We start from the raw sequence: 22674 nt of genomic DNA on the forward strand, positions 1-22674 counted from the left end.
TTTTGGTTGTTAGATTTTGTTGATTGAACACAAAGATGATGACCAGAAGCTTCACTCTAAGTAATAGGACTGAATTGTTGACTAATAGATGGTAATTGAGTAGTGCTTTAGAGTTTGAGCACTTTCATATCTACATTTCTGTGTTCTTTGCCACGCATTTATTTGGTGGGTTAATTCTCAGCTGGAAAACTCCGACTTGTACATCAAGTACAGTTGTACGTCAAGTACAAGCCTCTCTTCCATAGTTTTGGTGGTCACCAAAAATGATTTCATCATAGTCAGGCTTCCCTCGTAGCTCAGATGGTAAAGAATCTGCCTGCAGTGCGGGAGACCCGGGTTCGATCCCTGCATTGGGAAGATCCCCTGGAGAAGGAAATGGCAACCCACTCCAGTATCCCTGCTTGGAAAATCCCGTGGACAGAGGAGCTTGGTGGGCTGCAGTCCATGGGGTTGCAAAGAGTCAGACACGACTGAGTGACTAACACACACCAGCTACTTTGTGCTGAGGGCTTCCCAGGTGGGTGGTGCTAGTGGTAAAGAACCCACCTGCCAATGCAAGAGACATGAGATGTGGGCTCAATCCTTGGGTCGGGAAGATTCCCTGGAGGAGGGCATGGCAACCCACTCCAGTATTCCTGCCTGGAGAATCCTCATGGATCAAGGAGCCTGGTGGACTACAGTCCATAAAGTCACAAAGAGTTGAATGTGACTTAACATGCACACATGCACACACTTCGAAGCTGAGGTCACTCCTTGAAGCCTGAGCAAGGACCCGTCTGGGACAGCTCAGGTGTACAGGCTTTCTCTCTTTCTCAGCCTCCATCTGGTCCTAGAAAACTCTTACACACCTTTCAGAATATCCTAGAGTTTTTTGAGAAACAATTAAGATTGTTCTTCCTCCAGGAGGGTTTTAATTTCTCATATTATCTCGCTCAGTTCCTTTAGGAACACTCATATCCTGGGAACAAGGAATGTCCAATGTATCACTCCAGGAGTTAAAATCCAAAAGAGGGTTTGTATCTGTTGGTTGATTGAATGCTTGTTTCGTGTGGGTAGGAAGTGAAAGACTTTTCTTGTAGAACATACTTTCCACATGCTGAGATACCTTTGAAGACAAAATACAGTAATTAAATCTATGAATCCTTTCAATAACACAGCATATTCTTCAAAGATACAGGTGACAGGGAGGCTGAGGTAATTCCAGGCATAGGGCATCTACACAGTTGTGGAGGACACAATTCTAGGATGTGGTGGGCTTTTTCTTCCAGAATTATAATGTTTGCAATGTAAAACTGGGTATAGAGATGGTAGGAACCTATCAATTCCTGTTCTTGGTCCTGCTGTGGTTCATCAGCACACATGATTATTTCACTCAGCATTCCCCCAGCTTTCCCTTTTCCAGGGGTCCCACAAGAGTTCCCACAGACACCAGACTCCACCATCACCAGCACCCAGCCCATCCTTCTCTGGCTGAGGCTGAAACTGTTTAGAACCTCAGCACACAGCTGTCCTTCAGTGGGCTTTGTTTGGAGACATAAATAAGGTGGCTCTGGGACTTGGTATGTGCTCAATTGCTCAGTTGTGTCTGACTCTTTTGAGACCCCATGGACTGAAGCCAGTCAGACTCTTCTGTCCATGGATTCTTTAGGCAAGAATATCGGAATGGGCTGCCATTTCCTTCTCCAGGGGATCTTCCTGACCCAGGAATCAAACTCAAGTCTCCTGCATTTGCAGGCAGATATTTTATCACTGAGTCACCAGGGAAGCCCTTGGGACTTGGTGCCCAGTACGAACCAGTGTGCTCGTGCACAAACCTGACCCTGAGGGGGACCCAGGAGATTTCTATATTGTTCACATTGCTGTAGCTCAAACACCAAGCTCCCTCCATTCTAATAATATCTGAGTTCTCAAATTCCAGTGTTTTCTTCCGCTACCTCTCTCCTTGTGTGCTCAGTCCAGGTCGATCTCCTAGGTTTCTGTTCTGAAGCGTGGGTTTCCTCCTTCTTAGCAGTTCTTGCTGTAATGGAATTTTGCCCTTGATTTCCATTTTGGAGATTGAGATGCACTCCTGCTTGCTCACCTTCTGGGACTTTCAGATATTGCTCAGAATCTTTTACTTTTCCTGCTTCAGTTAGACCCCTGGGAAATCCCAATCCCAAGGACTCTGTAACTGTTCTATTTGGTTGAACATCTGGCATCAGTGGGATCTCCCCTCTCCCTCTCCCCTTTCCCACAGCTTCTGTGGTAGCCCTGCCTTGTTGTGCTGGCAGATGGAGCCTGGGATGTGCATGGAGGCATTTACACATATCAGGAGCAGAAGAAATGACTACAGCCTCATGAAAATGATATAGAGGGGTAACGTAAACAGCAAGTGAGAAGATTAAGAATGACTTAGAGTTGGTCACACTGTAAAGACAAAAAAAAAAAAAAAAACCAAAAACAAAAACACAAGCAAAGTGATAAATCAAAGCAAAGAAAATCTAATTTGAGGAAAAAGAACTGTGCACTATTTTTGTAAGTATTCCAAGAGATATAGTATCCTCACTAAAAAAAACAAATCATTTAAAAGTGAATATCATACTGTACCAATGTTAATTTCTTAGCTTTGACAAATGTGCCATGTTACGTAAGATGTTAACACTGGGAAAAACTAGGTGAACTTTCTGCACTCTGTTCACAACTTTTCAGTATCTAAAGTTATTCCAGAATAAGAAGTTGAAAAAAACACCACCAATGGAAACCTTGAAGTATTTGTATTATAAATAAAGAACTTCTTTACCCTAAAAAGTTTCAGTTCAGTTCAGTTCAGTCGCTCAGTCGTGTCCAACTCTTTGCGACCCCATGAATCACAGCACGCCAGGCCTCCCTGTCCATCACCAACTCCCGGAGTTCACTCAAACTCATGTCCACAGAGTCGGTGATGCCATCCAGCCATCTCATTCTCTGTTGTCCCCTTCTCCTCCCGCCCCCAACCTTTCCCAGCATCAGAGTCTTTTCCAGTGAGTCAACTCATTGCATGAGGTGGCCAAAGTATTGCAGTTTCAGCTTTAGCATAAGTCCTTCCAATGAACATCCAGGATTGATCTCCTTTAGAATGAACTGGTTGGATCTCCTTGCAGTCCAAGGGACTCCCAAGAGTCTTCTCCAACACCACAGTTCAAAAGCATCAATTCTTCGGCGATCAGCTTTCTTCACAGTCCGACTCTCACATCCATACACGACCACAGGAAAAACGATAGCCTTGACTAGACGGACTTTGGTTGGTAAAGTAATGTCTCTGCTTTTTAATATACTATCTAGGTTGGTCATAACTTTCCTTCCAGGGAGTAAGCGTCTTTTAATTTCATGGCTGCAATCAGCATCTGCAGTGATTTTGGAGCCCAAAAAAATAAAATCTGACACTGTCTCCACTGTTTTTCCATCTATTTCCCATGAAGTGATGGGACCAGATGCCATGATCTTTGTTTTCTGAATGTTGAGCTTCAAGCCAACCTTTTCACTCTCCTCTTTCACTTTCATCAAGAGGCTTTTGAGTTCCTCTTCACTTTCTGCCATAAGGGTGGTGTCATCTGCATATCTGAGGTTATTGATATTTCTTCCGGCAATCTTGATTCCAGTTTGAAATGGTTTTTGAAGGACATTTTAGAAACTCAGTACCTGGTCTGAATATGTATTTTAAATAGGTAGAGTACTATATAAATTCTGAAAGAATTAGTTGAGGCATCTTGGTTTCGATTTTAGGAAATTCATTCTTTCAACAAATAATTATTGACCTATTATGGGTTTTGCACAGTCTGAGATTATTCAGTCAACAAAATAAAGATCTCTTCTTTAAATGAGCTTATATTCTAGTGGGGTCAGAGAGAAATAAAAAATGAATATAAAGTTAATAAATGAGTAAACTGTATTGTGTGATTGAAGGTGATAGGTGCTATGGGGGAAAAGAGAAGCACAGAAAAAGGGATGGCAGGAAGATGTACGGGGGCTGGGCTGTGTGCAATTTTAAGTAGCATGAACCACACAAACCTCACTGAGATGGGAGAGTAGAGCAAAGATGAAGGGAGCAAAGCATGAGGGTGTCTGGAGTGTGGGGGAAGCACCATAGCCATGAGAGACGTGCTAAGGTGGAGCCTGCCTAGATGTTCAGACAGCATCCAGAGGTGAACGGGCAAAAGCGGCAACTGATGGAGAGAGATGTCAAGATGAGGTCAGAAAGGCAAGGGTGGTGATGGGTGGGGAGGAGTGCGAATCATATATGACTCTGAAAGAGATGGGAAGCTACTGCAGATTTTGAGCAGAAGAGTGACATGCTCTGTCATGCATTACAGAATCATTCTTTACTGTTGTGTGAATAGGCTCTGGGTGGGCAGGGGCAGAGCAGAAAGAAGGCTAATGCAGCGATCCAGTGAGAGACAGTGGTGCCTTAGGCCAGAACGAAGCAGTGGAGGTGGTGATGACAAGGGGTGCCATGGCTTACTTCAGCTCTTGTGACCAACTGGTAAACTTTTAAGAAGCTGGCAAGCTCATTGTTAAAAATACCGTTATCACACATTTATTGGCTGTTCTGGGTCTTTGTGGCTGCTCTCTAGTTGTGGGGCACAGGCTTCTCATTGCGATGGTTTCTCTTACTGTGGAGCATGGGCTCTAGGCCCACAGGCTTCAATAGTTGCAGCCTAAGGGCTCAGAAGTTGTGGTTCCTGGGCTGCAGAGCACAAGCTCAATAGTTGTGGCCTAGTTGCTTCACAGCATGTAGGATCTTCCAGGATCAGGGATTGAATCCATGTCTCCTGAATTGGCAGGTGAATTCTTTACCACTGAGCCACCAGGGAAGCCCTAAAAAAATGTCATTATTCAAAACTAAATTATATAAAGATACAGTTAGATATATTATATAGAAAGCTAAAGTACTCATATTAAATAGGCTTCCCAGGTGACTCAGTGGTAAAGAATCTGCCTGCAATGCAGGAGATGTGGGTTCAATCCCTAGGTTGGGAAGATTCCCTGGAGAAGGAAATGGCAACCCACTGCAGTAATATTGCCTGCGAAATCTCATGGATAGAGGATCCTGGCAGACTACATTACAGCCCATGAGGTTGCACCCAAAGACTCAGACATGATTCAGCAACTAAAGAACAACAAAATATTAAGTGCTCCAAACTATCACTTAATTATTTTGTCTGCTTATTTTACTATAATTGTTTATTATCATCACTGCTTTTGAGGTTGTTTACACCTGTGCTATCCACATGGTGAAGGGAGTCTAAAATAGGGTGCTGTTGTGCATCTCTTCCCAATCCTGTATTCAGTTGCATTTGGAGTTTGTCAGCCATGGTGGGAGTATTTTACACTACAGAAATTGACAAATACTGTGAATCAGGGTTCCTTTTTAAAGAGAGCAGGTCGTTAAACACTGACCAATACATCATTGCTTGGTGCCTTCCCAACTGAACCTAGGGACATGTACCATGCCCCGTCTGATGTTTTCAGGTTCCCTTGTTCTATTATGTCCACACCCATAGAGGGCAAAAGTTTAGTAAAGAGGTTAGACAGGTATTGTTAATATTACAACCAAAGAAAGTAACATATTTCTCTTTAGCTTCATAACATTAATGCATGTTTAGTTATGAAAAATCACCCTACCTGTGATTGAATCTTCAGTGCTGGTCCCAACTTTAATCCCATAGCACTTCGAAGATGCTCCTCTGTGAGTAATGGCAAAGTTTCTCCATCAATTGCATGATCTTTAAATACCTTATTAAACATAAAAGATGTCAACTTTGTTTAAATGTATTTTTTTTTAAATCTTGTTTTACATATATATTTTCAGCATTGGAGGAAACATTAGGACTTCTTGAGGATGACACAAAAATTGTGACATTTCTTATTTTCAGTTACTCTCTTTTCTGTGCTCCAATGGCATGTTGTTTGTGTTCTTTAACCACCTTTGGAGTACATTGCAATTCTATGAAAGTGAAAAATATAAAAGTGTTAGTGACTCAGTTGTGTCTGACTCTTTGTGATCCCATGGACTGTAGCCCACCAGGCTCCTCTGTCCATGGGATTTCCCAGGCAAGAATATGGGAGTGGGTTGTCATTTCCTTCTCCAGGGGATCTTCCTGACCCGGGGATTGAACCTAGATCTCCTGCATTTCATGCAGATTCTTTACTGTCTAAGCTACCCAATTCTCTCAATAAAAAACTCAATTTCAACATAGAATAGTTCTTATTTGAGGGCAGGCCCATGTTTTACTCACTGATGTATCTGTAATGCATTGCCTGGTACAAAACAGATGTGCAATCGTCCTTGCTGGACAAATCAATGAATGAACAAATAGTCTGAGTGAATGGATATAGGTAAAAACCATTTCAGGCAAATTTCAAACTCTCACATTTACAGACACAGTGCCTCTGTGCCCTGCCTTAGATGAGCAGTGAAGGGAGGAGAGGAAAACGCAGATGAGAGCTGTTGATAACACCAGCAATTGCTGAGAGGGGAACCAACTTTAGTGAAGAAACAAGAGCAGGACTTGATCCTAAACACATTTGAGAAACACCTAGAAATAATTGTGCCACTCCTAGGGGTGGGGAAGGAAGCACTCACATCCTGTTGGTAAGAGATAATGAGTCAGTAAAGCTTGGGGTCTTCGAGTTTATGTTCCCCACAAGGGAACATTCGGGATTATAAAGTATGAAATGCCTGTAATATTATTTATTACAAGAGTGGTTATTATAAACTGCATTTTTATGACTGTGAATCACTTACTGATTAAAATAGCGAGTTCAAACAGATTCAGTCCATCAGAAGTCAGCAATGTAACATTCGTTATACATGGGAGTTCATGTTTCCGGCTATCAGAATTTTGTAACTCCATTGTACCAGTGGTTGATGTGGCACTTGATAAGTGGCACAGATAAATTTAAAAAGTGACTTACTTACAGTTAATGACTAGTAATAAAATAATAAGGTTATACTCCTTGAGTAGGAAAAAATAGAACAAACATTTTTAGCAGGTATGCAAAAGATAAAGTAAGTGACTTGAAGACTACAACTTGCCTCATAAGTAACTTGAGATTCTGCTTTCTCTAGAAGCCTCAGATATAATGACGAAATTAGAATATATTGAGTACTTACAAGGTGCCAGGCACTCATTAATACAATGGTCCTTTGAGAAAGTATTATACTATTATCCCCATTTACAGATGAGAAAACTGAGACACCAAGGAGAGAGGCAACTTGTCCTAGGTCACATGTCCAGAGAGTGGAAAAGCCGGGATTTGAACTTGTACTTTCATAAGCCATACTCTTAATTACTACTCTGTAACTTTTCCATTGGTCCCATGAAAAGAACAAAGGGAGAAAGAAAGGAAAGAAAAGAAGAATTTAAAAATTAACAGCATTACACTGAAGGAAAATATCACAAAATAAGATCTGAAAACAATTATCTCTAACATCAATTATGATGTAGTCAAATCATAATGTCCTTTTCTTGCTTTATTTTCCTTTAATATATAAACCAAAGATAATGATGTCAGATTTAGTTGGTACATTGTTGCTTGAAATTGTGTTATTAAAATCACTTGACAAAGTAAACTATATACTTGAAAATGTAACTTTGACATAAACCTCAAAAACTTGCCAACCCACCATTTTTATCTCTGATTTTCCCATTTTTGTCACTGATAAGTGATACTGGTTTTACTTTCCAACTATCCTAGCAGTTCATTATAATTTAAAAAATAGTATTTATCTATCAGATTGAATTATATGTGTAGGTATTTTAACATATTGCCCTAGCGTAAAAATGGAATTTTTAAAATAGTTAATTTCCTAATTTTTAAATGTATCTCCTTCTTGTCCTTTTTAGAATAAAGTACATATTTCTGTTATTATGATGAGTAGCCTAAAACTTATGATACAGAAGTACATGCCTCCAAAATGTTTGCTAAATGGATGAATAGGGAATATAGTAGATATCTCTCATTCTTCTTGGATGTTTGACCTTTGAACCTCCTAATTTTGGGAGAATCCCTGCATCTCAGGAGTCTTGAGGAGACTGAAACTAAAGCCAGACACTTGCTTTCCTAGCTTCCCCTGAAGCTGGGGTGTGGGCACATGACTCAACCTGCATCAATTGGAGGCTTCTGTTCCAGGAGAACCAATGGCATAAAAAGGAAGAGTTTATTAGGAATGCTCTTTGGGGTCAAAATCAAGTTAGAACTCGTAATGAAGGAAGTATATTTCAAAATGTCTTATTTTTAAAAAAGTCACTTTACTTTGAGAAAAATATTTAAATGTTACATCACCTGAGCATAGTCTGAACAACCCGGAAGGCCACTAATGAAGTTGCACACATCATTCACAGTCCATTTCTGAATATCTTCATTCAAAGATAAATTTTCCTTGATTGTAAGCAGGATGTGTGTTCCTTTAAAATAGAAAGGAAATTATTTTGTGGGAAAGGGTGAAGCTAAGAGTACAGTTTTATATATAGTTACATTAATTGCCGCATATTCTATTACCACAGAGCAGCTCCTTGATGTAGATCTATATGTAATCCCCTTAAAAGCTATCGAGTTACTGAGAGATGATTTCTAAAAAAGCATAGCTGTCTCCTTTCTTTTCTTCCTCTAAAGGATCTTTAATGACTGCCTTATCATAAATAAAAACAAAGTTCCAGCTTCTCTCAGATTTCAATAGAATACCCTGTGGATTTCATTCTCCAGATTAACACCATGTTCTATGATGTTACATGATTTATGATGCTCTCTAAGCCATACAAGAATTTAGCTCCATCTTCATCAAAATGGAAAATTAATACTTTGTCAGGGAAACAGCTGATGTGGTAGCTAGATCACACATACCCCAATCCGTGTGTTTTAAAATATTTTTATCTAAAGAAATTCCAGTTTTATATATTTTTTATCTAAAAACGTTCTAGAAAACTATTCAGTGTGTTTGGCAGGGGATAGTGTGTTAATACTTTTAGGTTAAACTATGGTATAACAATAATGAACATTGAAAGAGATTCTGTTTGTCTATTTTTTCTATTACTACACTTAAATACAGGGGAGATTGAATCACACTTCTAAGAAAGAAGCCCCTCTATTTTGTGCTGAAGAGACTAAATTAGATTAAAATTTTAATTAAAAATTCTGGTAGGTTTTCCCATCCTTCCCCATATTTATACCTTTCTAGACTTCACTGAAAATTCTCTATATAATTATAAAAAGAGGTGCATTTCACTGTTATGGCTGATTGGAACTAATGTAATAAGTTTTTCAAGAGAGGGTAATTCTAAGCAGGACGGATAAAGAGAAACACAATGGTTACAGATCACTGTGTAATAATTTCATGGACCTGACAATGTGTGGTTCCTGAGGATTGGCCCCTACACCTACCTGGCTGAGACGATCGACGAGCTGGGGGGTACACCCCATTCTTTTCTCCACAGGCTGCCAAACCATGCTCTGAGGCCTTCTCCTTCCCGTCGTCCCAAGCCTTTTCTTCCAGGGGAGTTCCCTGAGCTCCCCAAGGCTTTCTATGGCTGGGCTCCAGCTCTCCACAGGTGTCAGCAAGAGCTGTAGTTGGCTTTTCACTGGTTTCATCCAATGTGTGATTATCCAGAGCCTCCATTTCTGGGTCTTTTGTATACTCGTTCTCTTCATAGAGAACTGCATGGGTTTGGCCTAGGGGCTTCTCTTCTACTTGACTTTTAGAACTCTCAGGGTAACTGTCTAGAACCTTCTGACTCCCGGCACCTCTCCTGAGACGACGACATTTCTGCCCCCAGTTCTCTGTAAAGCGTGGACCAGTCGCCACTGTCATGGGGTTTCCCTGAAGGTTTCTCAGGGTGCTTCTGTGAACGTGCAGGTCACTGGCTGGGAGCATGCCCCTGCCATGGTAGGTGGCTGGGCCCACAGGGATACTGGAGCCATAAATGAATGGGATCCCTAGGCCTGCTAGTCCTTTAGAATTAACTTTTTCTATTCTCCTTTGCTGGTAAATGGCATGCATTTCCATTTCCATCCTAAAAACAAAACAAAATATTTTATAAACCCAAGAAAACCATTAGAAAAATACTTTTAATGGCCCTCTGGCTTCCCTAATGTAGCACCTCTGCTTTTCCTGTAAGTCTTTAGGCCGTTTATCTGAAGTTTGTTGGGCATAAACACGAATCTCCCTGAAAGCCACTGGAAGGAGAGTTCAGAGTAAGGTCAGAGGATGAAGGGTTTGGCTAAGTTTCACAGTGGAAGTCCAAGGCCAGTCTTTAGAACATTACCTCTACTGGATAAGGCAATTTTAGCAGGGATGGGGAGAACACAACACAGAGTCATTTCTTGCCAGAGATTAATCCTCAAAGAAGCTAAAGTCCCGGGAAGAAGGTTTTCAACATTGCAATACAATTTTAGTGAGACTCAAGAAATGCAGTAGGTCTCAACTGCTAAAATTTATGACATGGTAAGGGTAGGGGAAGGGAGGAGGCGTGGAGTGCTTATTGGCATTTTTGCTTACTTTGCTTATTGGTCATCCTCTGAACCCCTTAGTGTCCACTGATGAGAAAGCTGACTCTGATGCCTTTTCTTACCCACAGCCATACCCTGGTCATTATTACTGTCTTCTGATTGCTGAAGGCTGCTTTTAGGCTAATGAGGGGCTGTCTGGGCTCTGATGGCGTAGTTTGAAGTGGGGTTTGGCAAGCTTGACTCCCATCTTTGGGCAGAATTGAAATCATTTAAGACAGAATTGCCAATACGAATTTCAAAAGAATCATAGGTAGGCATTTAATTATTTGAGACATCGACTGATTATCATGATCTATAAACTTAGCTTCACTGTATAATCTCTAATCTCGCTTTTATCTTTAACCAACCTGTATGCATGTTTGTATATGTCTCTTTTGGTAGTATTCTTGAAATACTTTTTGAAAGTAATCAGAATGTGTGTATGTATGTATATAATCAGTGAATACACATACACAAATCCCTGGAGAAGGAAATGGCAACCCACACCAGTATTCTTGCCTGGAAAATCCCATGGACAGAGGAGCCTGGCAGGCCCATGGGGTCACAAAGAGTCAGACACAACTGAGCGACTAAGCAACAATGACACATACACAAACGTAACAACATAGACAAAAACAACAATATACAAATATAATAAGTGAATGAATATATATGAAGGTATATAAATACCATATACATGTATTTACATTAAATGCATATACAGGCAAGTGAATGAATAGAAAATAATTAAAACAAGATTGTTACATTACCTGGCAGTATGCTGCCTTTGAATCATTTCATTCCTTCTAGCCATTGCCTTTACGGATTCAGGTGGCAAAATGCCCCAACCTTAAACAAGAAAACCACCATCCCACCTCATGAACAAATTAAAAATATCCACTTGAAGATAATAAAAAGAAAATATAATGATTTAAAACAGTATCTGCAAAAAACTACCAACTGAGCACAATGTTGGAAATGATGTCAATTCATGACTGTCAGCATCTTAGAGCCACTTTGGTGATAGCATGATAACACTAAATAATTTTGGGGGGAGGGCTGTACTGTATGGCTTGCAGGATCTTATTTCCCTGATACTGAACCAGGGGTCCTGCAATGAAAGCCCTGTGTCCTAACCACTGGACTGCCAGGAAATCCCCCAGATCATTTTTTTTCTTTAAGTATGAAGAAAGCTGATCGCCGAAGAATTGATGGTTTTGAACTGTGGTGTTGGAGAAGACTCTTGAGAGTCCCTTGGACTGCAAGGAGATCCAATCAGTCTATTCTAAAGGAGATCAGTCCTGGGTGTTCATTGGAAAGACTGATGCTAAAGCTGAAACTGCAATACTTTGGCCACCTCATGCGAAGAGTTGACTCACTGGAAAAGACTGTGATGCTGGGAGGGATTGGGGGCAGGAGGAGAAGGGGATGACAGAGAATGAGATGGCTGGATGGCATCACCGACTTGATGGACATGAGTTTGAGTGAACTCCGGGAGTTGGTGATGGACAGGGAGGCCTAGCGTGCTGCGATTCATGGGGTCACAAAGAGTCAGACACGACTGAGTGACTGAACTGAACTGAACTGATGGGTCTCATAACTGGCAATGTTTTCCTACCATACTTCAAAAGGAAAAAGATGAAATTAACTGTGGATCTCTTGACTACTTGCTTTTGAAGTAAAAATTGATGACTGTTTTGTTTTTTTTGGGGGAGGCAAGAAGAATTAGTTGACCTTAAAAAAAAGTAACTAAGTGCTTCCTGATGTACTGAAATCCCTGGAAATAAATACAGTGATTTAAGGGGATAAAATATGAAGTTCTCTATGTTGATTTTTTGGTGCAGCTGAGGCAAATACTTTTCACAAGACAATGTCAATGGAGTTGAACAGCAATTACGTTCTTTGTGTCAACCTTTCAAAATATCTTGAAATAATGTCAGCATCACCAGAATTCAAGGCTCTGTTCTTGCCTGGTAACTTCATGTTTATACTGATTTTTCTTTCTTTTTCTAGATTCCTAACACATTTAGAGTTTATGCTGGTGCTTCTCAAATAATCCATGGTGAAGGATTATTTTTTTCTTTTAAAATTTCCAACCCATCATGGACTCTTTAAAAATACATAAATGATGTTTTAGAAAATTGAAATGAAAACAAGAATGAACACAAGCACAATTTGAAATGATCAGATTAATAGACATAAAATTACCCTGTCAAATGGCTGTAAAAGTTTCTAAACCTTTCTGTCTATACATTTATTGTTCAAACACTTCTCAGACTAGCATAGGTTAGACCACACTCTAACAATAACAGACACACAAATGACAGTGATTATCCATAGTTTTGTTCAATAGTTTTTCATGTATAATCTGTTCTCCCCAACAAGAGGGCTAGTATCATGAAGGCTAGAACAGATTTTATGTTTGCCTTGCACCAAGCTAGCAGAGCTCATTAAACTCCTGTTAATAATAACCTATCTTGAAGTACACCATACTCTATTTTTACGTGATTCTTTCTCAGTTGTAAAATTCAGAGGCTAGATGACATAACCTCTAAAACTTCTTCTGACTCTAAAACTCTACATCTTTGTAGTTCAGTGGTTTCAAGATATGCTCCTTGAGATAGCAGGCAAGCATGAAACTGCCAACCCATGGGTTAATCCCCAAGGATGCAGAGAATGTCCGTGTACAAAGACCAGTGCAGAGGGCACAGTTCTCATTATCTAGATTTTAGCATCCTGTAAAATCTGGGCTTATCAAATCTATTTCAAGTTTCTTTTTCTTTCTTAAACAGTTGACATCAAATTTAGTGCTAGTCAAGTTGTAATAACTCACTCTTTATCTAACATCCCAATTTTTGAAGTTGATCCCTGTCTCAATTTCTCTTTTGCTAACTTAACTTAGTCGCTCATTTTTCAAAGGACCGAGGCCCTGCCTTGCTCTTGCTTACTCTCTTACACATCAGCCTTGGGGTAGGAGACTGACCTCTGTGCCTGGGACAGGCTGTCAGCCTGCCTGTTCGTATCCAACTATTAGCAGTTTCTGGATTTTTAGCCACTAAAAAACTCTCTCTGGGTCAGCAATGCAACTATTTCACAGGTCTGCTTATCTGTTACCTATAACTTTGAGCTATGTATTCACTGGGCTTTTACTGCCAGAGGGGGCTACCACCCAGGTTCAGTTGTTGGGCCTGTCACACCCCAGTGGGTGTGTCCAGTTTCAAATCTGGCCCTTGCTCAGACTCATCAAAGAGGTTCCATGCGCTGTGGTATGCAATATGCTCAAATCCAGGCAGGTCAGCGTCTTCAATGGCCCTGGCACCAATCATATTTCTTTTTGTCTCAGGCTTTTTACTCACATTATTCCTATCAAAAATTGTTGGAATTGGAGAACCGGGGCAAACAGAAATTCATTGAATACAATTTTGAGAAGATAAGATGCATCAGTTTGATCTTCAATATTGTGAGGAAATTCTCACCTCTTGTTCTCTCTGGAGCCCCACATTCATGTTTTTGTTGACACTATGCTGAAATTGCTCCTACTGAGATAAGTAATGACCTCCGCAAAGCTACATCTAATCATGTATTCTTGGTCCTCATCTTACTTGATCTCTGAGCTGCATGCTTGACACAATTGCTTATTCTTTCCTTAAAAGCACTTTCTTCCCTTGGCTTCCAGGCCTCTATCCTCTCCTGGGTTTTCTCCCACCCCACTGATTGCTCCTTCTATATCTCCTTTCATCTTTTAGGTCCTATTGGTGTGTCCTAGGGGTCAGCCTTTTAACTTCTAACTCATCCTTTTTAACTCACTTTATAAATGATCTCATTGAGTCTCATATATACTGATGATTTCCAAAATTATATTTCGTTTATCTCCAGATGTCCTCTCTGGACTGCAGCTGCCTTCTGGACATCTCCTATTGACTGTCAGGTAGGCATTGCAAATGCCTGTGCTCTCTCTCCCACCCCCAAAACGCTTCCTTTCACAGTCTTCCTCAACTCAGTGATAAGCAACTCCCCCTTTCCCTTTTCTCAGCCAAAATTTTTGATGTCTTCCTTAACACCTCTCCTCTCCTCACATCTCATATCTAAACTCTGAGCAAATCCTGTTGTTTCTCCCTTCAAAGTATTTACAGAATCAAACCATTTCTTACTATTCCTACTGTAACCACCCAGAGCCAAGCCATCATCATCTTTTGACTATTCTAATAGCCCATCAACTCCCATCAGTTTAACTCCAGAACTTGAATCCTATCAAGTTTGTCCCTAACACAGCAGCCAGAGTGATCCTGGTAAAATGTAAGTCAGACCATGTCATTCTTTTGCTCAGACTCCTCAAGAGCTTTCCCTGTTCTCCCAAGTAGAAGACAAGTTCTTACTGGCCTATCAGGCCAATTATAAACTGCCCCAGGGCCTTTTACTCTTAGATCTCATCTCCTTATGACTTCCTCAGTTCCTTGTAAGGTAAGACAGATATTAATTGCAGATTTTCATGTTATTCATCAGTAAATTGATGGTTTGAGGAGTTAAGCAACTTACACAGTGGTGGAACCAAGATTTAAAGCTAGGTAGTAATTGTAGAAACTATAAGCATTATCACCATACAGTTTCGCCTCCAAAATTTAGCAATCCATTTCATGGCAAGCTTAATGCAGCAATTCAGTTCACAGTGGTTCTAGAGATGAGAGACATCAGTTTCTCATACCTGAGTAGACACGATTGGACAGCAAGTTTGGCATGTTTGCATTTGATAGAGCAGAAGATCCAAACTGGGAAGGAACACAAAACTGTCTTGGGTCAGCTGGTGCTACAGTAGGAGGCAATAAATCTCTAAGGAAAAAGATACAAAATAGGTAAAACGAAAATGGATTTGTATAAAATTTCCATTGCATAGGCAGTGAGATTTTTTTTTTTAATTGCCATATGGGATTCTATCATTTCTTCCCCAAATGAAGTATGAAAGTCCTGCAATCTCTATTGGTTTAAGAAGAAATATAATAAGAAAAAGGGGGAGGCAGGACTCTAGTAGGGAAGGACTGACCTCCTGACAACATAACAGAGAAAGCAGGAAAGTTTTAGGGATGTTAGGGAAAAAATGATCTAATCAAATCAATACCAATCTTTGATTTTTCATGACTATATACTGTTCTTGACCATAACAGCCTTTCCTCATTTGATGAACACACTCTGGCTTGAGTTTTGCCATTTGGAATCAGTCACTACCTGGATGGATGATTTACTTCTCCAAACTTCAGTGGTCTCTAGAAGTCCAACTCTATTGTTCATGCTCCATGAACAAGTATAATAATGAATTTTACTTTCTCCCCAGATTCCAGAATATATATTCAAAAGAAAAGAAGATAAGAAGGTGCCAGAATGTACAACAAAAATACTGAAAATTTCACTTTTATTGCAAAGAAAGAATTCTTCTATCACAGGAAACCTAGGATATCACATTGTTAGGGACTGAATTGTGTCCCCCTCCAAAATCCACATGTTAAAGTCCTAATCACCCCATGTGACTCTGTTTTGGAGATAGGAACTTTAAGGAGGTAATTAGAGTTCAATGAAGTCATAAGGGTGGAGCCCTTACCCAATAGGACTGGTGTCCTTATAAGAAAGGGAAGAGATACCAGAAGCGCTTGCACACTGAAAAAAAGGCATGTGGGGACACAGTGAAAAGGTAGCCTAGTCTGCAAGCTGAGGAGGGAAGCTCTGGGAGAAACCAAACCTGCCAGCACCTTGAACTAGGACTTTTAGCCTCTAGAACTGTGAGACATAAAATTAAGCCACTCCGTCTGTGATATTTTGTTATGGCAGCCCTCGCAGACTACCCATCCATGTTTGCACCTATGCAATGCCTCTCAGATGGCAGGTGCTCGTTAGCTATTTACTGAGAGAGGATGTCAAAGAGGCTTCAAAGGGGAAGTGATGGGAACTTTGTTGAAGATGTGGCCAGCAGACTTACTGCACCACAGTTCCTTGAGATAACATTAGACTATAAGACAACACTGAGGTTAAAGCATTTGGAAACTTAGTAACATCCATTTTCTCCTTAGACCAGAATATCACATTGGAGAGGAATACCTATCCACATGTGGAGGTTCAAATGGTGAGGGAATCACTGGAATTCTCTGCTGCCCTGATGTGGGCAGTAAAGGGTTCATGGCCATCATTGGATTTATCATCAATATCTCTCGCCACTGATGGAGTTCTAAAAAATAAAGTAAAAGATAGATATGTCAACATATACCTCCATTTTTTGGCAGACTGTTTGAATTCTTCTTGAAATGATGTATTTTGTATTTTCCCAATACTTGGGAAGACTAGCTACACCAAGCTTTCAGTTACACAAAAACCCCTCCACTGTAAGCACCCAGATACAATTGTTGAACTCTGTGTGCCTTTGGAATTTGTTGGAGAGTCCACAGATAAAACCACACCACACAACAACCAATAATAAAATTAAACCAGTTTTGCAAGATTCCAGAAATACCATTTTCTTTTATTATAACTCATTTTGATTTCTATATTCCCTGAGGCACAAATGCATGTATGCTCCCATATGTTAAATTTGAAACGATTAAAACAGAAAAGAGGAGGAAAATCTTCCTAAAGGCCCAAAATACATCTAATTAGAGTGAATAGAGGCTGATTTCACGAGACTGTGTCTAACTAAAACAAGTTATATCCAAACATATAATACATAAACACAAGCTTTCACAACTTTATCTAGAACCTAGTGATCAGAAAATGTGACCACTGTAAAAGAGATAAAATTTTGTCTTACATTTTCTTGTTAATTATTAACATTCTTTGAGTAATTTAAAATATTAAAAGAGTGCTAGTCAAACAAGTCACTTTAGTTTCTTCATCCACAATTATTACTTTTTAAAAAATTGAGATAGACAACTATTTTTGAAAAAAAAAGGGAAATTAGGAAGAAAATGTTCTAACTTTTCAAAGTAGCAATGTTTCTTTTCCTCTTTCTCATGCATATATTTAATTTTAAAAATAGTTAATACATTCATATGATTCCAAAACTAAAAATATAATGACATTTAAGTAAGCAATTGGGGCTTCCCAGGTTGGGCTAGTGCTAGTGGTAAAGAATCCGCTTGCCAATGCAGGAGACATAAGAGAGGTGGCTTCTATCCCTGGGTTGGGATGATCCCCTGGAGGAGGGCATGGCAACCCACTCCAGTGTTCTTGCCTGAAGATCCCGTGGACAGAGGAGCCTGGCAGGCTATAGTCCATGGGATTGCAAAGAGTCAGACATGACTGAAGTGACCTAGCACGCTTGCATGCAAATAAGCAATCACTTCTTCAGCTTCTTTTCCAGATCTAAACCTACTGATCAAATTGGAAATTCAAGTCCATAGGTCACTTAACATTGACTTTCACCATTCATAAATTTTTTAAAAAGTTCTTTATGTGGATTTATTTTCATTGTATATCTGGGAGGCCAATATAATTTCCTCTCTGACAGTGGCCTCAGGGTAGTGACCAGTCAGACTCAGGATACAAATATCTGCCAGATGCCTGCCAGCCAGGGTGAGATGCCAGGAAGGAATACAGGTCAGGTATATCAGCTGTGGGCTTGCATCTTTGGTGAGGACACTGTTCCTTGGCTTGGATCCTCCATATCTGATGTTTGGTGCACAGCCATCATTTTTCCCATAGTTCATTATACAAAAGAACAACGGGCTAAGGCAGGCTGCTCAGTTGGTGCTAAGTGGCCAGGGTGTAGTGGGCTCTTCCAGTTTTTGGAAAAGTCATTTTAATAAAGGCTTGAGAACTCTGTTCTTTCACCGTGGGAAACAACAACAACAAGAATGTGGGACACAACTTGATATTTCCTTTTGAAACATTCAGTTCAGTTCAGTTCAGTTCAGTCACTCAGTCGTGTTCGACTCTCCGCGACCCCATGAATCACAGCACGCCAATGGTTTTTCCCGTGGTCATGTATGGATGTGAGAGTTGGACTGTGAAGAAAGCTGATCGCTGAAGAATCGATGCTTTTGAACTGTGGTGTTGGAGAAGACTCTTGAGAGTCCCTTATACTGCAAGGAGATCCAACCAGTCCATTCTGGAAGAGATCAATCCTGGATGTTCATTGGAGGGACTGATGCTAAAGCTGAAACTGCAATACTTTGGCCACCTCATGCGACGAGTTGACTCACTGGAAAAGACTCTAATGCTGGGAAAGGTTGGGGGCGGGAGGAGACGGGGACGACAGAGAATGAGATGGCTGGATGGCATCACTGACTCTGTGGACATGAGTTTGAGTGAACTCCGGGAGTTGGTGATGGACAGGGAGGCCTGGCGTGCTGTATTACTGAACATTGATTTGTGTCATGAATTGACAGATTCTGTAGAAGTTTGAACTTACCTACGAGTGAGACAGAATCTTTGAAGCTATAACATACCATGTTCATCTTGCATGTTATGAGATGCCTGAGACAAATTTGGAGGAAGGAGAAGGAAGAAAGGGAGCAGTACAAAATCCCTCCAGAGCAAGCATTGCCTAGAGGCTGACCACCCTGCTACCTTACACATGTTACCACAGGGGAGTGCCATGGAGATTAGTTAACCAAAAGTTGAGATCATCTCACTTTGGGATTTCTCCAAAAGAGGCTGGGCCAAGGACTTGAATGCAGGTAAGGTGGTGCAGTGGTAAGGAATCTGCCTGCAAATGCAGGAGATGCAAGAGGGTTCGATTACTCTGTCAAGAAGATCCCTGGAGGAGGGCATGGCAACCCACTCCAGTATTCTTGCCTGAATAATCCCATGGACAGAGGAACCTGGAGGATTACAGTCCAGAGGGTCGCAAAGAGTCAGACACGACTGAGCACACAGACACAAACACATACACACAATTCATTTGAGAGGGGAACCCCAGGAAGCCTATATGAGGGAGTGGGTAAGTAGACCAGGGAGGGAAGAAAGCCCACAAGACGTGAGTTAAAGTGTGAGTTACCACTATGGGCAACCCTGCTGGGGAATCTCTAAGGAAAAAAAATTGTGTACACACCTCATAACTGTCCCAGTGAAAGACGTAGAGTTGGCCATTTACCCTTTGATTTCTGTCAGTCCCTGCTGGAGGGCACAATTCTCTCTTGCACCCAGGTTATGTCTAAGCTAGATCCAACTAGCTCCGACAGTATGGGTGAAAGCCTTCAGTCTGAAGCAGAGAGAAGCAGGGGCTTGAGATGGGATATGGCCTCTGTGGTTACAGGTGAACTCAGAAAGGTGTAATGGGGTAAGGCAGCAACGATGTGTGGTTCTGTGAGGCCAGGTGATTACCTTCTAATGTCATTCCACCGGATAATCGACACAAATGCCTTTCTTCTGGACCTCCAGATTCGCCAGGCAGAGGCATATTTCTACAAGGTTCTGTAGGATCCATGGTCTGCAACCACACAGCATGATTTTTTTCAGTTATTCATGTGTTCAGTGAAACAAGTGAGGAACTCAAGGGTATCAGGTCAATGGAGCTAAAGAAGTGAGGCATCAGAGACAAGTTTCATCCAAAGCCCTCCTTGGTACCATACCTGTTCTGGATTCCACAATACTTGGATCTGCTTTCTTTCCTTTTGTGGCCACCTCATGCGACGAGTTGACTCACTGGAAAAGACTCTGATGCTGGGAAAGGTTGGGGGCGGGAGGAGAAGGGGACGATGGAGAATGAGATGGCTGGATGGCATCACCGACTCTGTGGACATGAGTTTGAGTGTACTCCGGGAGTTGGTGATGGACAGGGAGGCCTGGCGGGCTGTGATTCATGGTGTCGCAGAGAGTCGGACACGACTGAGCGACTGAACTGAACTGAACTGAACTGAAGGGGATTGAATATAATCTATAAAATTTTGTAAACCTTCTGATATGGTAATTTATTACTTTTAATTGGCCTACCAAATTTTTACTTAAAACGTAAACTATTCCAAAATCTGGGGAAATGGCTCTATGTCAGGAAAGTCCCTGGGGAGGACAAGGAGTCATGGGCATCTACTACACCTGAATGTGACAGTCTGGGTTCTACTTGGCTTCCCTACTTTCTGTTCATCTTTACACTTGTGAGCAAGTGCGCCTTTACATGTAACTATAACATCTCTTTATGCCCCAATTAAAAAAAAAAAACCATTGCCCAGTGCTATAGACCTCATGTCTCCCCTCAAAATTCATAGATTGAAACCTAACCCCCAAAACAATGGTATTTGGAGGTGAGGTCTTTGGGAGGTGATTTTGGTCATGAGAGTGAAGCCCTCATGTATGGAATTAGTACCCTTAGAAAAGAGACTTCAGAGAGTTCCCTCAACCTTTCCTCCATATGGGATACAGTGAGAAGAAGGCCATTTTTGAACCAGGAAACAGACCCACACCAGACACTGAATCTGTTAGTGCCTTGATCATGGACTTCCCAGCCTCCAGAACTGAGAAAAAGTAATTTCTGTGTTCATAAGCCACCCAGACTATACTATTCTGTTATAGCAGCCTGAATGGATGAAGGAGCCTTTTAATGTTGTATCTGTTACCTTTTGAATGTTCCAAATTACATATATGTATATATTTATAATTATATATCTATTTATTTTTACATAGACATTATTTTTTAGAGCAGTTTTAGGTTTACAGCAAAACTGAGTAGACAGTAGAAAGAATTCACATGTACCTCTCCCCTACACTTGCATAGCCTCCCGACTATCAATATCCTGCCCCAGAGTCTTACATTCATTACAGTGATGAACCTGCAATGACACATCGTTATTACCAAAAGACCATAGGTTAGCTTAGGGTCGGCTCACTCTTTGTGTTGTACATTCTTTGGGTTTTGACAAATGTATAATGACATGCTTCCCTGGTGGCTCAGTGGTAAAGAATCCACCTGCCAAGCAGGAGATGCAAGTTCGATCCCTGGGTTGGGAAGATCTCCTGGAAAAGGAAATAGCAACCCATTCCAGTATTCTTTCCTGGGAAACCCCCTGGATAGAGGGGCCTCGCAAGCTACAGTCCATGGGGTCACAAAAAGTCAAACAAGACTGAGTGACTACACAACAACAAGAATCCACCATTATAGTTTCATATAGAATAGTTTCACTACCATATCCTTCACTTTACCAACCAGGTAGATAAATATTTGAAACTCCAAATGTATGTTTCTACAAACTCACCATTTTGGAGTTCCTCAGTCATGGATCTACCCCTGAGTCTTTAAACATTAACTTTCACATTTTCAGGGTACCTTCTTCTACAGGTAGATAGTTTATGAACCAAGGTCACTTTGCTGTGGCAGATGAAATGCTCTTGAGTCAAAGTATAGACTGGGATATCTGTTCTGAATGCAGAGCGTGTCTGGTAATCCCCAATGCGAGAATGTACTAATGCTTAGGTTTGCATTCGGGCTGGATTTCTTTGACCTAGAGCTCTAATCCTGGATGCCCAGCACTTTAGGAGGATGAAGACTCCTTAATCCCTGTCTTCAGACTCTTACCCTCAACAAACCCCTCCAGGCAGCACACAGATGATTTAGCCAGTGCTAATTCTGTCTCAACTGATTAGGGCAATAGTAGTAAGACATGAACTCCATGAACTAAAGCCCTTGCCGAATCAGCAGATATTGACTTGAGTACTCCTACTACCGACAGTGCTTGCCTGTGCACGGCAACCAGGTGCCAATTTCATTACGTTTCTTTACATGGCTTTACTCTGACCATTTGTTAAAGTCAGCACAATTTAAGTTTGGCCAACCAAAATTTGAACAAGCAAGGAGATCCAACCAGTCCCTCCTAAAGGAAATCATTACTGAATAATCATTGGAAGGACTGATGCTGAAGCTGAAACTCCAATATTTTGGCCATCCGATGCAAAGAGCTGACTCATTTGAAAAAACCCTCATGCTGGGAAAGATTGAAGGTGGGAGGAGAAGGGGACAGCAGAAGATGAGATGGTTGGATGTCATCACTGACTCAATGGACATGAGTTTGGGTAAACTCCTGGAATTGTTGATGGACAGGGAGGCCTGGCGTGCTGCAGTCCATGGGGTCGCAAAGAGTCGGACACAACTGAGTGACTGAACTGAAACTGAAAATTTGAACAATTAAATATAGAATACTTGTTGCATGTATGATGCATGGATCCTGGAATTATACTCATTAAGACAAATTTTAAATAACT

General features: G+C 41.0%; 1 protein-coding gene across 1 annotated transcript; it reads right to left on the reverse strand.

Annotated features, from left to right (window-relative positions):
- Positions 1-910: 910 nt before the first annotated feature.
- On the reverse strand, positions 911-19909 carry SAMD7 (sterile alpha motif domain containing 7). Its single transcript, XM_055418746.2, has 8 exons — positions 19807-19909; positions 16588-16714; positions 15206-15330; positions 11274-11352; positions 9400-10028; positions 8305-8426; positions 5641-5751; positions 911-1105 (listed from the first exon to the last, which is right to left on the reverse strand). Exons 1-8 carry the CDS (start codon positions 19907-19909, stop codon positions 911-913), a joined length of 1491 nt encoding a protein of 496 aa, XP_055274721.2.
- Between the last annotated feature and the right edge of the window lie 2765 nt (positions 19910-22674).

Source organism: Moschus berezovskii, chromosome 1 (assembly GCF_049115385.1).
Source record: "Moschus berezovskii isolate FMDL1 chromosome 1, NW_MosBer_1.0, whole genome shotgun sequence".
Taxonomy (NCBI): Eukaryota; Metazoa; Chordata; class Mammalia; order Artiodactyla; family Moschidae; genus Moschus; species Moschus berezovskii.